The 19,304-nt window shown below is 42.5% G+C and overlaps 1 protein-coding gene across 1 annotated transcript; it reads left to right on the top strand.

The window, feature by feature from the left end:
- Nucleotides 1-7,692: 7,692 nt before the first annotated feature.
- nr1d4b (nuclear receptor subfamily 1, group D, member 4b) lies at nt 7,693-17,911 on the top strand. The gene is made up of 8 exons (XM_050038478.1): nt 7,693-8,361; nt 13,829-14,140; nt 14,245-14,333; nt 14,452-14,596; nt 16,101-16,663; nt 16,768-16,953; nt 17,046-17,256; nt 17,349-17,911. The coding sequence occupies exons 1-8, from the start codon at nt 8,343-8,345 to the stop codon at nt 17,543-17,545; spliced, it is 1,722 nt and encodes a 573-aa protein (XP_049894435.1). The 5' UTR covers nt 7,693-8,342; the 3' UTR covers nt 17,546-17,911.
- Nucleotides 17,912-19,304: the final 1,393 nt, after the last annotated feature.

Below are 19,304 nucleotides of genomic sequence, written 5' to 3'. Positions count from 1 at the left end.
TATATTGTGTGGGCGTCTGTTTCAGGTTCATTCAAGTACAATTTGTGCTGAGGATCTTCTTACAGTGAGACTCACAGTGGGGTCCATGGCACCCTGTACGCCTTAAAGGGGGGTCTGCAGCAAAATTAGATTTATCCATTCATTTTTATTCATTCCACTTAAAAAGATGTTGGATGAATTCAGGTATAGGACATGAAGTTTTATAGAACATTTTAAGAATACGAGAAACTGTTTTCATTCAGGCCTTCAATACAGTCTCTGATCAATATCTTAATGTTTTGTTAATGTGAGTCATGGGAAAGGGTGGAGTAAACATTCAACACTTGAGCTAAAACAAACAAAAAAAAACATAGCACTGATGGCATTTACTTTTGATAACAGGTTAATAGAACTTCTTTTAGACTTTTATTTTGCATAAATGTGATGTAAATTTGTGAATATAATTTAATTCAAACAAACTGAGTACATGTTTATCAATAATATAGCTTTTCATAGAACCAACAGTGTTGATAAATCCTAACATGGTCTCATTAAGTTAAAGGTCCAGTGTGTAGGATGTGGGGGATATATTGGCAGACATGGAGCATAGTATAAAAAGTATGTCTTCTTTAGTTTATAATTCAAAGACTTGTTGTGTTTTCTTTACCTTAGAATGAGCCGTATATATCTACATAGGGAGCGGCTGTTGCCTACAGAGTCGGCCATGTTTCTACAGTAGCCCAGAACAGACAAACCAAACACTGGTGTTTTCATGTCAGCCTCCGTAGTTAGCAGCCTCTCTGTGACGATTTGCATCAGAAAAACACAGATTTTAAAACATGACACTTTTTACTCAGTGTTATTACTGTGTTATTACTAATTATTTTAATCACCTGGTCAGTTGTTTTGGAGAGGAAGAAACCTCTGAGGATGATTCAGCGTCCAGTAAAAACCTCCTGAATAATGAACACTGACATAATTCTAACCAGGAGAAGTTTCAGCAGGTTGTAATCCCCCTAAATCTTACACACTGGACCTTTAAAAAAGGAGGAATATGATACAGGAATCTCCCTTAAACTAATCATAACCAGTTAACTACTGGTGCTGTATCCTTCAACTACAGAGACAATCTTTTCTGAAGGACAGGTGGATGTTATGTCTGAGATAAGCTTTATTTTACTACCTTGTTTTCAAAAGTTATATATTTTTGCTGCACAGACAAGTTTTCAAGTTTATCAAAGAGTATTTAAAGCCGTGGCTTACATTAAAACGTGTACGTGTTCTGAGGTGCTTTGAAGAATAATCATAGTGAATGAGTTAGAAAGTAGGACATAATGATTCCTGTGAGTTTAGATTACAACTGTGGCCTTTGGTCAAGAAACCTGCCAGACCTGTTGTGTCACTGTTTGATATGAGATGCCAAAATAATGTAGGTCACAGGAAGGGATGATGTGCTCATATAAAAGTTTTTATATAGCTAGATATATGTGGTGTAAGCATCTCCAGTGGTGGAAGAATCACCCAAAATGACCTTTAACACACAACAGACACTCAATTACAAGACAATATCCTGAATTAAACATTTTTGTTTGGTAGAGGTAGGATTATTATTATCATTATTATTACTATAATATGATGTAAAATCTTAAACTGAAATTAACTGGTGGGTTAACCATAGCCTAGCTCTTCAATACATTTTGGGGATTAAAAATTGCATTGTATAAAGTAGCATCAAATGGAAATGCTCAGCTAAAGTATAAGTATCTCAGAATTGTAGGCTGACTTTATTACAGTAGCCTACTTGAATAAATGTCAACCCACTATACTATATTTAGCTTGACAGCTCAGTGCTTGCAAAAATTGTGTGATTTTTCCTTTTCACTGGAAGGAAATATGTTTGGGATAAGGTCAATAACAATGTGTAGCAGGCAGAATCAAACTCTGTAAAAATAAATTTAACAAAAAAAATAGTAGGTCCATTAGAGGAAAATGTTCTATCATTAGCTCCCCCTAATTGAAAGTGATAGCTACTTGCAGATGACATTGAAACTTGAGCAGGTGCTGACTTTAATATCAAACACACGGTGACCCCATAGCCTAATTCCCCACAAGTTGAAGCTGAGTTTCTCATTGGGCTCACCTATGGAGAATAACAAGGAGGCTGGGAATAGAAGGCTGAGGTACGTGACCTAAATGTAATTGTCTATGTGCCTGCCAGCAACAGGCGCTGTGTCTTCTGAGTGCTTTCTGTGAGGACAGCGCGCTTTTTGGGCACATGCAGGCTATTTTACGGTGCTCATGTTTGCCCAAACAGCTCCTGACCTACATTCGCTCTGCCCCAGCCAATCTCCGGCGATAGTTTGGCTTTTAGCAAACACAATCTGTGGAGAGAAAAGGAAACGTGATGGAGAGGAGGAGGGGCGGCGGGAGTCACGGTGAGCACCGCCCATTACGCACGTGCCAGCTCTCTCAGGCAGAGATCGTCTATGTGTGGGAAGATGGCCGCTAGGCTCGGTAAGCAAAGACTGCACCAGTTTCCGGGTTGAAAACGTGGGCGTTGGCCTGGCGCATGCGTCCTGCCCATACGGTTTTGCCCTAAGCAGGAGAGGCACGTGGACAGGCATTGACACATTGACCTCACATTGCAGTTTTGTTTTCTTACTCTCTGTCTAGTCATGCTTTGTTTGTAAGCGTTTTTATCTGTTGCAACTTGCACTTGGGTCCAGCACTGTGACGTGAAGAGTGCTACTGCAATAGTCAGACTATTTTAGTTATTTTAATTACTAGTATTATTATCATATGTTATAATACATAATATCCATTAAATCTAAAGCCTATGTTTACATTTAGGCTCTTAAAATAAAAGGCATGAGAAGAACACATTTCCACACACTGTCCTACATTCAAGGCAACCTGTATTTCAGAAGTGCAACATTGTCGGTCCCTAGACCTTCATCAGGTGAAGCAAGAAAAACATTTCAGACAGACAGACTGTAGTCAACATCTCTTAAGGCTGATTAGGGACCATGAGTCAGGCAGTTAGTCCCACAGGCTGTGTGCAATCAGCTTATTAGAGACACCTCCCACTTTCACTATCTATAGCAGACAGCAACTACATTGACTTATATACACACATTGAATAGTACAATTTAAAATCACAGTATCCAATATCATCTTCTCTATAATGACAATTATAATATTAGACTTAAATATCAGCCTGTGGGACTGATAGCCTGACAGCTCATGATCCCAACTGGTCTCACCTGAGGAGGTGTAAAGTAAAGATAAATTTGCCAATCAATACTTTTATTTATGTATTTTTATGTAAAATGACATTATTTGTGTTATAAGATTTACATCATATATTATGATATATATTATATATACATATATTGTAATTGTTATGTCTTTATTACATTTTATTTGCCAGATAGCCAATGTGAAGTCTGAGTACACAAAAAAAATCGCTCACCAGTTAAATGTGCCAAATTTCCACAGAAAATATTTAGATTAATAACACTGTAGCCTATCATGTTTTTTGGATGCAATTAAAGCATTTATAACAATCACACTGAAACAATGTGATTTTCCTGAAAGTCAAACTTAGCTATATTACATTGGCCTATAATCTATACCTTTTCAAAGTAAAATTTAATTATGTTGCATTATGTTGCATTGATAGTTTAACATATATATATATATATATATATATTACACTGACCAAATGTAATTTTCCATAGAATCAAAGTTAGTTGTATTACAGTTAGTATTGCAGTACAGTTAAATCAAAATGTACCTATGCTGATAGAATGTGATTTCCTAAAAGTTTAACATATTGACATTACACTGACCAAATGTAATTTTGTACTACTTTAATTACAGTAGTAATAGTTTCATGTATTTTTCATCATGTAAAATGTATATTTTACTTTTGTGTGTATTACATTGATACGATATTGTGCTTGTCTCATACTTGTTTGCATCTTACATGTGTTATTTACGTAGACAGAAGTAGCCTTCTTTTATTGCATTTAGTGTACTGTATATATGTAACTGGTAGACTCTAGTGTTGTCTGTGTTGTGTTGATATGAAGAGGCCCAAACTGTGGATATCTTTGGAGGCAATCTCTGTTTATTCCTGACAACAAGAGGTAAAAACAAAATCATCCATCAAATACAACCATATATACATGAGCCCCTCTCCCACGGTACACAACAGCAAAAGGGGAGAGGCACCCCTTTATCGGTGGGGTACCCCCAAAGGTGAACATAGAAATACAGAAACTCAAGTATCAAATATTCCACATATTGACTATGGAGGCTGAAGTGTGTCAGGTAATAACAACCGAAACCCAATTTGGGAGATCCTTCGTCCCCAAAGCATTACGACTGTTTAACACCTCCTGAATCCAGTCACACACTTACACACATCAAATTAGCCATAACTGGCTGGACTGTGGAATGGACAATTTTATTTTAATTTAACTTCTATTTATGCATTTATTTTTAACTTTTTTTTTATTTTATGTCTATTTTAATACCACTGTGTTGTTGTTGATGAGGGGAAGTGTGATTGTTTTTTGTTTTTTATGTGCTGCTGGACAGATGAATTTCCCTTCGGGGATAAATAAAGTTCTTTCTATTCTATTCTACTTAATATTACATATGTTCATTTGACTTTGTTACACATATCACTGCTGTATAATTGACCCTGTTAAATATAGCTGTAATTTCTTATGATACATTATTTAATATAGAAGGAGATGGGTTTTCGGGGTTTTAATTTTTTTTACCCCATGGCTACGGCCTTGGTATGCATGAAAGGCATATCCCTTTCATGCATAGTGGTCACTTTAGCGGACAGCTATTTAAAAGCCATTTTCTTGTATAGGCATGGGTTCTGATGTTATAGTTACATTTAAGTCACTAGAGTGGACCCTTATGCGTCATGCCATACACTGCCACCCACTGGACAGGTGTTGTCAGTGCAACACAAATCTTTCAAAACCAAGATGGCCGACAGAATGCAGGAAATGTCGTGCATCTCAGGAATATCTTGCCAATCCTTCTATAATAGGAGACCCTGGTAGGTAAATAAAATCTGGCAATGTCAAGTAACATCTAAGGAGTAAATACTGTTGCTAAATTTTTCAAGTATTAATTTAATGTTATGAGGAAACTGCAATTAATCATCTGGCCACTGAACTGGACGTCATGCATTGCTGGCTATATTTCAGCTACAACTGATACTATTATTGCAGTTTTGTTTTTCCTGAAAATATTTAATTTGCAGTGATTTTCTGAACTGTATATCAAGAATTAGAATGTAATTTACAGTTTTTGCAACAGAAACAATATTTTGACAATATTTTTGTTATTTTTGTGGAAAATGTTCATAGAAAAAATGATAATTTACTAGGAGGAGGTGGGTGGATGGTGAGGAGTGAAGAGGATGGAGCTGAAGGGGGGGGGGTAGGTTACAGGAGGCAGAAGTAATAAGAGAGAGGGGAGATGCTTAGGAGTCAGGAGTAGAGTTCAACGCTTTTGCATGGCATTGAACAGTATATGAACATGTTAAAATATGTGAACACACTAGTTTAACAGCATTGAAAATATATTTTTGTAGAGTTTCACATGATATATATCAGTTTTTAAACTGGTTTATATTTCTTCAGGTGAAAACCTAAACGCATGCTGTCCAACTGAGTGGACATGAGAAAAAATTAACTTCAGAATTTACTTTTTCATGCCTAAAGAGGAATAGAAAATATATCTTGACTGACATCCTTGTAGTTCATGCATGAAAGGGGTTATCTGTGCATATTTTGTTACCTGCCACCTCATGATCTTATCTGATCTTTTAGATTTTTTGTATGTTATATTGACTTACCCTGCCTGTTATGTTCCATTGAATGTTGGTTTAGCTCAAAAACATCTACTAAAGGTAAAATCTAAAGATAGGCTATGCCCTTAACATCTTGGAAAAAGAGATAGATTTATCATTTTTGCAGTGCTTCCAAAACTCACTTTGCAAAGATAAACTGTCGGTTTTCACTGGGTGCTGTCATTTAAAATAATAGTTTCTATCATGGTATTAAAGCCCATAATCCTCTAATACAGGGCTGTCACACCAAAGGGTCCAGTCCAGCCTACTGGATGACCTTGCACACCTAATAATGATGCACTTGTGAAGGCTAAAGCCTGATTTATGGTCCTGCGTTAAATCAACAACGTACCGACATCGTAGGGTACGTGGCTACAGCCTGCTTTATGGTCCTGTGGCGTACCTACGACGTACCTACGTCGTTGCCGTGACGCCGTCACTCCATTTCGTCGCGGTGCAATTCACCGCCAGAGAGGTAGGGGGCTGCGTTCCTTTCCTGAATGGTTATCGTCGTCTCTAGTTGATTCTTTGTTTAGCTTCCGGCTTTTCCAGTCACAGAGAAATGAACGCGGAGCACGGACAGAAGGCTCCGTCCGTATCTGTATCCGTATTTAACGCTGAGCATAAATGGGCCTTAATACTGCAACATCTACATCACAACAGAAGATGTTTAAAGATGGCGGCGAATCTGGAAATACGGAACTGGAAATGCGTTGCTACCAAACAAACCAATCACAGCCCTCCCAAGCCTCCTGCGTAGCCACGTACCCTACAACGTCGGTACGTTGTTGATTTAACACAGGACCATAAATCAGGCTTACGCAGGAGGCTCACCGTAGCCCCCGGCGTAGCCTGACGTGCACCTCCCAAAAAATGTAACTACACGTCGAGGCGACGCAGACCCAGCGCAGACCGAGAGGGCTGTGATTGATTTGTTTGGTAGCAACGCATTTCCGGTTCGATGTAGTTGCGATGTAGATGTTGCAGTATTAAGGCCCATTTATGCTCAACGTAAAATACGGATACGGATACGGACGGAGTCTTCTGTCCGTGCTCCGCGTTCATTTCTCTGTGACCGGAAAAGCCGGAAGATAAACAAAGAATCAACTAGAGATGACGATAAGTTAAGATAAGATAAGATAATAAGATAAGAAGTTCGAGGGGTTCACGATGACGTCATGGCAACGACGTAGGTACGACGTAGGTACGCCGCAGGACCATAAAGCAGGCTTAAGAGGTGCCAGGTTTCAGGAGCAAGTTAAATTATCACACAGGATTGGAAATGTATAGAAAAATGCACATGTAATGACAGCGAGTAGGCGACTGAATGTGGAAATATTCTTAAAATTGCATATATTCTTCTGGAGACATCACAAGCTGTTTGTCATCTGTTTTGTCAATGGATGAGTGATTTTGAAATACAACAAAAGGGAAAAAAATGGAGGTGTTTGTTATTTATAGGATATTGTGCACTGGTTTCACTGGTCTGGCCCACCTGGGATGGAATCAGACTGCATGTGGCCCATGAACTAAAATGAGATTGAGTGCAGTCAGGAAAGAGATAGGAGTGAGAGCTCCTCCCTCCCCTGCCTGTCTCTGCCTCGTTTCCTCGTCGTCTTATCGCCGGGCCCAGGCAGCCATTAGCATAAAATGTGTGTCAGTAGGGCAGCGTGAGCTCACATGCCATGCGCACATGCTGGAGAGCTTTAACCAGCATTCCAATGTCGAACCAGTCCAATGTGCCGTCTCCACGCGGGGCTCTCGGCCAATGAAAAAGTGAGAAAGAGTAGAAAGAGTGGGGGCACGAGGACAGGAAGGGAGGGGGGGTAAAATGTTTTCAGAGAGCGTGACAGAGAGGGAGAGAGAGAGATCCCTGATACTCATCGACAAACAAAAGAGAGAGAGAGAGGAAGAAAAAAAACTGGTCACATTTCTCAGGCACCTGAAAACGTGCTGGTTATTTTAAGACTCGTGTTGCTTATTGATGAGTGGGGAGTGTTTAAACTACTTCCACTCCGGTCATGTTTTGATGGTGACTGTACATGGCAAGCAGCTGAACGCGTCGGGACCTCACTAATTTAGAGAAGCCCTTTTACAGTGATCTCTCACACAGTATCCCGGCATCATAAGGTGTGCAGACGGAGAGCCGAGCCGCCGTGCGCTGCAGTCTCTTCACCTCGGAAATCATTTGGATCAGCTAGAGATAACTCGTCTTATTTCATTTCCTCCTCTTTAATAATATTTGCTCTTTACTTTTTCTTCGCTTGGTCGTGTTTTTTAAAACACCCCCCAATGCCCTGCGCACATCGCTGCTGGTCTGAGCTTTTGGATACACTCTTTATGCCTTGGCAGTTCTTGACTCTTTCACCTATATCAACCAAACTCCTCGGTAGCAAGCAAAGGCACTCAGTCCTGTACTAGACGGCCAGAAGTGAACCGCAGGGAACAACTCAACAGCATTGATCATCCACTAGAAAACATGGAAAACAGTCCTGGTGGTAAGTAAGCTTCATTCATGTAGTAATGTGTGTGTTTGCCTGAATCCACTGGAAACAGTATCCCAGTGCCAAACAGCAGTAATGTAATAGAAGCAGGCACTGGTGCGTAATGGGAGCAGATGCCATTAGAACATTATTCTTAGATAATAAGATTTCTGGTTAATTCTAAATATGATTTAATAATTGCATCAGTCAAAACTACTGCTAATTATAGTACAAGTAGAGCAGAGACATTAGTTTATGTCTTTGTTTTGTATGCTTTCCCTCTGCATGTCACTTTAACACACTGTGTCTAATGCACCTAATAGTTTAAAGCACCCCGGGGTGTAATTTTTCATGTATGTAGAGCTGGATCTGCTGTGTTATACATGATGTGCAGCTTTTGGGAATCTCACACACTCAGGTGTGACATACAGGCTGATGCAGGGTGAATGTGCAGGCTTTTAACTTTAATTCAGATGTGTAGCATGTGGCGCGGTGCCAGGTGACTCTGGGCTGCAGGCTATAGAGTTTTGAGTGAGGTGAGTGAACTGAGCGCGCGCACACACACAGAGGGAGAGAGGGAAGTCCTTCCTCGTCAATCTCTGCGGCGGACTTCCGATTCCCTGCATGTAAACAAACTCACGTGAAGCGCGACCTAAAACGCCCCCTGACCGAGCACGTTTTCAGCCCACGACAGCCCCATCTCACTCATCTCAACATCGTGGGCTGTGTTCTCGTGTCATCGATTGCCAGAGAAGGTGGATCACACACTCACTGACTCACTGAGTTTCTCTAGTTTGGTATTCATTGGAAGTTTTACAGAGTTGTTACTCACTTACAGTGTGTGCTTCATTTATTTAACTGGGCTGTTTGTAACATCTTTGGCTCATGCGCAACTTTTTTTCCAAAATAAATGTGAGTGGACTGTGTCAAGGAGCAGGCACGCCCCATTGAGTCAAAACAAGTAGCCGGTGCCAAATGTTCCATCCGTGTACTGGACACCACTTGAAAAACACTTCTCGGAGTGAACATCCTGTTCAGCCAGGACCTGAATCATGATCTAAATGTGGCGGGGTGACGAAAACAAGCGCTCCAGTTAACATAACTTTTAAACTGGGCTATTTCCCGTTAACTCTGCGGCTCCATTATACATCTAATATTACATTGGGCATGACAGGGGGTATTAAACTCGGTGTGTATTTCTGCTTCCAGCAAAACAATTTTAATTGCAACATTTTACCGTTACCGTCAGAGCACGCCATTAAGTGCCACACAGACACAATGCGCTTTGACGTCATCACTCCTAAGCATCACACACTTCTCATCTTCCCATATCATATTAATAATAACCCAACAGTAGTCAGACATAACGTCCTTGAACAGTGGGTGACCATTATAACCGTCATGTCTTTTCATCCCCTCTCCGCCCGGTGCACCCTGGGTAGGCACAGTCGTGATAATGCTGGGAATCATGCGCCTGATTTTTTTAATACGCAGTTACCCCGCCTCGAGCTGACAGCACGTGTATACAGCCTCAGAGTCCACGTGCGGCGCTTGATTCCCAAGCACCCCGCCCCTCGCGGTCGCTCCTCTCAACCGCGCGCGCCCTGCTCGCGCTCAGCCTGCACGGGGATTCCTCTGTATGCGCTGATAGCTTGGTCAGTGGGTCAGAGAGGTTTAGCAGCCTGTTCTCTCCTCCTGGTTACTGTAACGGGTTTGAAATGGTCGTTGGTTATTATTATGGGCTGTATTAGATGTAAAGTTGCAGTTTGGTGCCTGTGAGACATATTAACCTACATTTGTCTGCAGTCAAACTGTGGTTTTGGGTGGCATGACGAACCAGTTCCGGTGGTGGTGTAGTTGCAACAGCGACCGTTATATTTAATTGAGCAATTATATTTTAATGTTTTTCCTGCAGGACTGAATGAAGAAGTGTCTTTAGATTAATGTGACATCATTTACATGTTTCTTTTGAACATGGGCGCAGATTTCAGGGGGGTGATATGTCCCCCTCAATATTTAGAACATGTGTATATGTCCCTCCTGAAAGAAGCAGAGGATAGTTATTTATTTTGACAAAATTAAAGACATTTATGCCATAAATAGGTGCAGAAAAGGGATAAATAGGTGCATAAAAGTTAACCATAATGCAGGAAGTTTAATGTTTGACACTCAAAATTTTCTGAGGCAGGACCCCCCCAAACCCTCTATCCCTCCACCCAATAAGGATTTTGTAGACTGCTAGACTGTCAGTGAGTGCTTTGGTCAATTTGAATCCAGTTAAGTGTATTATGTAACATTCTGAAAAGAAGTCAACCATAGTCATTCCCTTCATCCTCACTGGTTGACTTTTAAACTGTAGAACTTCTATGGAAACTGTGGGCGTACTAGTAGCTGAGCATTCTAAGTATACTTTGTCTCCACAAAATGAACGATGAGCATTATCTCAAGGTATGACTACACCTAGAGAGCTGGCCTTGTGACCTAAAAGCATGACTGGCCTGACCATTATTGTCTTATCCCAAGAGAGTGTTTTTTTTTCATTATCCCAGACACTGAATGGCCGGTACCTTTTTTATATAAATGTAAAAGATCCCACTGTATCTACGCAGATGAATGCGTCACAGGTGTCCTTCATGCTAATGGGAACAATAAGCTTAATGCTGAGCTCTGATGCCAGTCCTGAAACTAGATTCCTCCTGGTTGTCAGCATGACAGATGGTCACACATCTAGCTAATTCGCATTAAAAGCCAAGCTAGATTCAGGTGTCAGATAGTATTTCTATCCGAGGACTGAGCATGACCTGCTTCTTCTAGTTTTATATTATATATGTAGCCTAAGGGAGAACCTTCTATAAATACATATAGGACTCTGTGAACGTTTGCACCACAGAACTCCTTCAGGTTCAAATTGGAGCAACATACAAAGGAGTCATTTATGTTTCTGTATAAAGCAATAAAAGATAATTCGGGATTCATGTGATATAAAGCACTCTGGAGCCATCTTTCTTGAATGTGCTTCATAAGTAGACACATGACATGAGGCCAGCTGTTTCACGTGGAGTGGGGCTTACAGCCCATGCACAGTTGCAACTGTTCACATGAAAGAGGACAGACTAGTTGGAAGTTAAGAGGGGGCGTCTCCCCTCCAGACATGATATGTGCACGCTGCCTATACAGTTTGCCTGCCATGCGTGCATGCCCAGGGGGTGGGAACACATGAGAGTGGAAGTTCATAGAGGTCTGGTTAAAGGGAGGGGCGCTGGACCGGTTTGTTTATTCTGTACTTCTTATGGCTCCGTGCATCCACAGGTCACATGTTGTAACCTGTGCCTGAGTACAGCAGGGATGATATTCCCAGAGCTCATTCTGGCACCCAGTCAAGCCAGATTCCAGGAAATGGTTACGAGGCGACAGAATATGGAATGTTTTCACAGTAGAGGGGTGGGGATGCATTTGTGAATGTAGGCAGTGGGTGTGGAGCTCATGTGACAGTGCAGTGTGCACCCTGTCCTCTGCAGGTGATGCACATGTCCTTATCTCACACAAACACACAGGAAATGGCATGGGCACGTTACATTTGTGTGTGAGGCGATGTCCCAGTCTGCGTGATATTGGAGCTGCCACCACCACACAAGACGTCAGGCCCAGAGTACCTTGCATTCAGCGTTGACACGTGTGAGCGGTGGAATTAAGGAGGCACTTAGAGCTAAACAGAAATGCAGCACGTGTTTTCTCAAGGAGAGAAAGCACAAGAGACGAGGGAGGCTTTTTCCTCCAATGATTCAAGGTCCTTGAGAGAGAATGTGCACAGAATGACAGTGTAGACAAACTGAGGGTCTTGAGATAACACTGCCACTACAGTTAGTCTAGAAATCTCTTGACATGGCTGCAGTAACCTGTTTGGCAGGAAAGGGCAGTCATCTGACAAAAGCCGGGGTATAAAGCCGTTTTGTTGAGTAAAGATCTCTATCAGTCCAGTATTGACCCACAAAGTGCAATCATGATCATCTTGATACGAATGGCTGTGGAGCATGGCACTGCCTTTATTTATGCTAAGGTATTTAGACCCTTGACACAGTGATCTAATTGCAATTAAAAAGGAGGGCAAACTGAACTGAGGAGGAAAATGATGAGGGGAGTGTAGAAATGAGCAGAAATATATATCTTGAAATTATAATAGTTTGCAGTATTAGAGATAATCTCCACTGTATTGAATTTTACCATTATACTTTAAATTAAAATGATTAATTTCAATCAAATGCTCCTTAAACTGATAAAAAAAAAACCTCAAGCACAGCATTTTGCCATGTCAAAAATAGTGGGCAGCAACAATGTGACTGTTTCTGTGGAATGCAGTGACTTAAGGTTGCTGTGCCCTGCTTGCTCTCCTCTACGTCTATAGTCACAGCATTAAAGCCTTCTCTATTCCAAACGTGATCTGCCCTAGTGCTTGTTATTGTGCTGCTGCTGTTGTCTACACGGGACTGCGCAAAGAGCCTTGTGAGCCGGGCGGGAACTGTGTCAAGAGTCCATGTGAGCTCCCGGTCAGGTGGCTGGCGGATAGATGGGTCTGCATGCCCGCAGCCAGAGCGGGGAGGGAGGGAGGAGGAGGAGGAGGAGGAGGAGGAGGAGGTAGAAGGGGAGGAGGATAGAGAAGAAGGGAGGGGGAGGAGGGAAAGACTCAGTGCTGAAAAGCAAGCAGGCAGGGAGCTGGCTGGCTCAGGCTGCACGTGAGGGGCAGGCTTTCATCTTGCAGGGAAGAACACTGTCTGCAAAACAAGGGGGGCGGATGGGTGTTGTGTTGAGGGGTAATAGGGCATTTCCGACTTGATGTGACAACCCTAAACAAAGGCCTGTCTATGGCACTCATTGTGAACGTGCGGTGACTCACTGTCATATTATCATAAGCATATGGTGCTTCTTACTCAACATAGATGTGCTATGCATAGCTGTAATACATTTTTCTTGGGCTACGATACATTACAGGCTATTATATCACACACGTGTAGAAAACAAATCTTCTCAGGCTATAACATGTGGCCATAATGTGTGCGTGTTGGTTCAACCAACAGAAAAGGGTGTGTATCTGACCTGGTCATTGTTAGTTTAGCATTATTTATTCACATAATACCATCCAAAGATGCCAAAGTATCACTAATCAGTAAAAGCAACACCACCTTGGCATTAAAAAGCCTTTTTGATTAACCACCAGATTAGGATCCAAAAGACTCGACACAGATATCCAGGTCAGAGTTGTTGTCGCTCTAGCTCTGGCATTTTTTCTAAATAATTCATCAGATCAAATTTCTGTTGTCCCAACACGATCAGGGTTTTGTGTGTGTTTGTGAAAGTCTGCCAAGTAAGCTCTCTGGATCAAAGTAGAGCATTGCTCAACACTTGCACTCCCACTCACATTGTGCATGTGAACACGACCCAGATGAAGATCAGCACACTGAGTTTCTGCCCCTCTCTGTTCCTCCAGGTGGTGTTATCCTGTACGCCGGCTCGTCTGGCAGTGCCAGCCCGAGTCCTGGCAGCCCCTCAAGTGGATACCAGACCCAGTCGCCCTCATCCCACTCGCAGCCCTCATCCCCTGAGGGTGTCTCCTTTCAGGAGATTGGGCCCCTGAAGCAGAGAGGAGAGCGGAGAGGAGGGACGCCTTCCCCGAAATTGGTCTTCCAGTTTCCCGAAGTAAACAATGCTCCCGTCGCCCAAATAACGACGCTATCATCTGCGACCTACAGCCATCCCACAGTGGCCAAGAGACCTTGTGGTTTCACTGGCACATTTACCAGTAAGTACCCACTCACTTCCCCCCTTCCTGTTTTCCTCTGTATCACCTGCTAGCACTATGTCACTGTATCACTTTCTGATGATGGATGTGTGGTTCTTTCACAGAAACCGGAGGTATGGTGCTTCTGTGTAAGGTGTGTGGGGACATCGCGTCTGGGTTCCATTATGGCGTGCATGCCTGCGAAGGCTGCAAGGTGAGATGGCTCACAGATAATGTTATGTCATGTCTTTCTATTCAGCAGGTACACACACACAAACATTTTGCCACAAAAGACACTCTCTAAAGCCTTTCTTCTTTTGTGCCTCCTCCAGGGTTTCTTCAGACGCAGCATTCAGCAGAACATCCACTACAAGATGTGCGTAAAGAATGAAAACTGTCTCATCATGCGCATGAACAGAAACCGGTGCCAGCACTGCCGCTTCAAGAAGTGTCTCTCCGTGGGCATGTCCAGAGATGGTGAGAGACACGACAAAATTTTTAGACTTAGGGCAACTAAAAGTGAAATCATTTTTTCTTTGTTAGTGTAGAGGACAGGATTTAATATGCAGGTTACAGAATAGCTTTTAACAAAAAGACCATTCTACTGTCGAAATTGTTCGCAAGGAGGTCTCAGTCCTCGTCACAGAATTTCATTTTCCCTCATCTCTTTCCTCTCTCCACTCCCCTCCTTTTGTCTTCTGCTCTCCTCTGTCATCCTCTCCTCGTGCCCTGCTGTCTGATTTATGGCAGACGGAGCGGAGAGTCCCAGTAGTCATCCGTCATGGAGAAAACTGTGACAAATACAGTATTATTTTGGGAAATTGGGGCACAAAGTTGTTGATGACTCTGTGCGCTCACCAAGATGTACACATTTACCTATTTCTTTTTGTCAACATTGACATTAACAAACAGTCATTTGAGATGTAATGTTATTCCGTCCTGTTAATCAGGAAAACCTACAGCGCTCCACTTGAAATTAGAATAATAGCACTGCAGTTAATCTGCTCCACTGCATCATTTCACCGCAGGACTCCGGTCTCTAGGGATACGGCTAAAGTAGGTGATAATAAATCATGGTTTTTCTGGAGCAAACATTTTTAGCTGACCCAAAAAAGCCAAAATGCGGGAGTGAAAAATCACCTGCACCAGATCACAACAGGGAGACTTTATTATTCATAACCACATTTTACACATTTTTATTTTCTGAAGATGCACTCAAATTAAAAACCAAATTACATACTGTTATTGGTTCTTGCCCAAAATGATATTATAGATCCTCAAAGCGATTTTTATTCCATGTCTTGACTTGACAACATAATATCTGCTCGCAAATTATCTTTTGATCATCCATTTTTTTCCCACCTTCAACCCTTTGTCTCTTCCCTTCTCCTACCTGCCCCTCTTTTCTTTTTGACCTTTCCACTTCTCACTCACTATCATTTTACTAATGACATCGTGTTTAGTGTTGTTGACCCAGTGACCTACTTTCACAGAAAAGAGAGAGCGATTGCTCAACTGGAAGACAGAGAGAGAGAGAGAGACCGAGGGAGGTGGTGTAGCATACAGCGTACTATAAATAGGGATGTCAGTGGAGGTGCAGATTTGAAGGAGGGGGGGGAGGGGAGGATTGTAAAGGCTGAAGAGGAGGATGAGGCAGTTGGATGAGATGAAGGCTTAAGTGTCCGTATGGTGGTGAAACAGATGTGATGGCTACAATATAGTGGGAGACTGTAGAGAGATTGTGGGATTAGTTATCCGCGTAGAGATGACAGCTTGAGTGTCAGATGTAGAATGGAACAAAGAGTGGTTCTTTATCCATTCATCCATCCATCTAGATAGACATCTCTATATAATCTATATAAATCCTACATTGTGACTGCCTGAGTGTTTGTGCCGTTCAGTGTAACAATTAAAGTGCTGCCAGTAAGGAGCTGGCAGAGAAATGCTAACAGACGCTTCTCTTCTCTTCTGTTCTCCTCAGCTGTGCGTTTTGGGCGTATTCCTAAACGGGAGAAGCAGAGACTGTTGGATGAGATGCAGAGCTACATGAACAGTCTCAATGAATCAGCATCCATGGAAATGGAAGTGTCCCCTCCTCCCGATGCCCCCTGCAGTCCGCAGAACCAGACGAACGACGGAGCGGGCTCCATATCCCAGTGTTACCGCAGCAACGTAACGAACAGAGACGAGAAACCAATCAAGATGGCTGCCGGCAACAGCAACATCGGGGCTTCCTCCTTCCAGAACAACTCGGCGCAGGAACCCTCCCTGTCACACTCGGCGACCCAGACTCACCACACGGTTCACGGGGAGCAGGGGAACTACCACGTCCCCACAAACTGCCCTGTGTCCTCCACCAGCAATGAAAACTCCACCCATGTCGACAACGCCAAGTACACCTACCCTTCCAATCAGAATCAGTGCCCCGTCACTGGCCGCCTATCATCTCAGTCCTACTCGGCCAATCAGAACAGTTACCCAAGCAGTGATTCCCAGAACCAAGGCCCCTGCCCCTGGAAGCTAAACGGAGGAGCCAAAGTGCTGGTGAGTCTTTATTTTCCCCATTATTGAGTATGAGTCTGTCAATTCAGTGTCAATAAAAGGTCCATAACACTTCCTGTCCTCTCTTCTCTCCGTCTCTTCTTCAGGCATGTCCACTCAATTCATGTCCCGTGGCTCCATCCAGTCGCTCCAGTCAGGAGGTGTGGGAGTCTTTCTCCCAGTGCTTCACCCCCGCTGTTAAAGAAGTAGTGGAGTTTGCAAAGAGTATTCCTGGCTTCCAGTCTCTCAGCCAGCATGATCAGGTCATGCTGCTCAAATCCGGCACTTTCCAGGTACATTCAGATAAATATAAAGTGTTGGTGGGACTGTGGGAGATTTTCTTTTCCCATCTTCAGACCCTGACCTTGCCTGCTTCTGTCCACAGGTTCTGATGGTGAGATTCTGCTCACTGTTTGACCCCAAGGAGAGGACAGTAACCTTCCTCAATGGGCAGACATACTCACTGGCATCACTAAGGGCTCTTGGCATGGGCTCCTTACTGGACGCCATGTTTGAATTCAGCGAGAAGCTGGGATCTTTGGGTCTGGAGCCAGACGAGATGGCTCTTTTCATGGCTGTCGTGCTGGTTTCTGCTGGTAAGCAGGCACACTAATACATGCACACAAAGCACATACTGTTTGCACACATTGTTTTGTGTCTAACCCCAGTTTCCCCTCCTTTTCTCCAGATCGCTCTGGTATAGTGGAGGTGGGAGCAGTGGAGCAGCTGCAGGAGAATCTAATAAAAGCCCTGCGCTCCCTCATCACCAGTCGCCGCCCAGATGATAGCACCCTCTTTCCAAAGCTGCTGCTGCGTCTGCCGGACCTGCGCACCCTGAACAACCACCACTCCGACAAGCTTTTAGCCTTCCGCATAGATCCATGAATTTAAAGCGCAAAAGCTTCCTGAGGTGTCTGCTTTGGGGAGCCTCCGTGCTCCCCATGCGAGCCTGGCCTGCGACGTACAGTTCACTGGCCTCTGCATGATGGACAGTTGTTGTGGGAGTTGTGCCAAGTCTGATATCATGAAAGAGCAAACTTGGAAAAAAAAATATCAGTGAAGGATGTCGGCACAGCAGGAGGCGGAGGCTCCTGAACTCAAACTGATTCCTCCTCCAGTTCCAGGATTGTTTAAAAAAACATTAAAACATAGATTGTGTTCTTCCTTTGGGTTCTTCGAGTTAACATCAAACCACCAAGTCATCACCACTCCCTCTGGGAGTTTGTGCTGGAGACCAAAAAGAAGAAAGAACCTGTTGTTCCTCACTAGACTTTGTCCTCCCATCCCAGCTCGCAAAGCTAACAAGAGGGAAGCACATACTCTCACCCAGTGAAAAAGGAACATGTACAAACATTCACCAACCATGATTTCTTTACTGTACATTCATGCTTCATTGTGTAAAGGGCACCTTCCATACATCGAGAGGACCTCTTGAATCAATATATAACATAGCAATAGAAATGTCTAATACACAGTCGGGAGGACGGTTTGTGTGTGCCCTGTTGAAATGATATAAGCTATTTTCACAACATGTTACCATGTGGGAAATCTTTATGAAAAATCACCCATTTGTGATTGAGAAATGTATAACATTTTTAAGAAATGAGAGTAAATTGCATTGTATTTGTATGCGGTAATCAGGGAGAAATTATTGGTCATTTTAGACCGTGTCTGATGGGATATATGTTAATGGTGTTTACTTGTACATTTTGTATATAACCTTTATTCTTGGTCTTCATTAGTTTGCAGATTCTCGGCTATGTAAATGAAGTTAGTATTGAATTATTGTATGACGTCACACATTATAGATTGCTCTACAGACTGCAAAGAGAAAGCAGCATTTGAACCTGAGTATAAACTTTTTATTTGAAGATATATATATATATATATATATATATAAATATATATATAATTGAAATAAATGTATTGTCAACTGACTGCATCACCTTGTGAATATTTTGTAAATGTTTTATGGTGACACCATAGTGTACCATTATTAAATAATGTTATATAGCATATTTCCTTGTCCTCATCTTTTTTCATTTTCCTCCTTAATGTAATCTTACCATCAGTATTACCGAGGCACACCGTGGAGCCGTAGCCTAGCAACAGAGGCAATCAGCCAATCATGCTCTAGGTCTGAGAGCCATTAGGGGCTTCATTACTAACAAGAAACACCACTTGATTTTTGAGTGTGTATGTGTGATAACAAGTAAATATAATTTCAAAGAACGTCACACTTCAATACGGGGCGATGTTCTTTGTCAACAGACAACAATCAGGAGGGAGATTATCAACTGAGATGGATTCTGTTGGGTGATGTGTGGAAATATGGCACTGAAGCGACGGTTTTGCTGTAGGTTAGTTTGACACGTGAGTATGCAAATGCTCAGGGTGCCAGACAGTACAAGGAGAAGACGTCACCGCTGCTATCACTAACAGCCCACTTGAAGGCCTGGGAAAAATGCATTAGTATAAATGTTTGGGAACATTCTCTATAAACAACTCTGGCCTCCAAAAGTCTCCATAATAAGCCTCGTCATTGTTTGTTATAAACCAGACTGACGTGGACAGATACAGCCTGTCCATGTTCTTATTTTACACTTTAAATTACTGCTAATACAAAATAAATGCATGTGGTTTT

Source organism: Epinephelus moara, chromosome 24 (assembly GCF_006386435.1).
Source record: "Epinephelus moara isolate mb chromosome 24, YSFRI_EMoa_1.0, whole genome shotgun sequence".
NCBI lineage: Eukaryota > Metazoa > Chordata > Actinopteri > Perciformes > Serranidae > Epinephelus > Epinephelus moara.
Note: the sequence above shows the minus strand (reverse complement) of the source record. Positions and strands in the feature narration are given on the sequence as shown.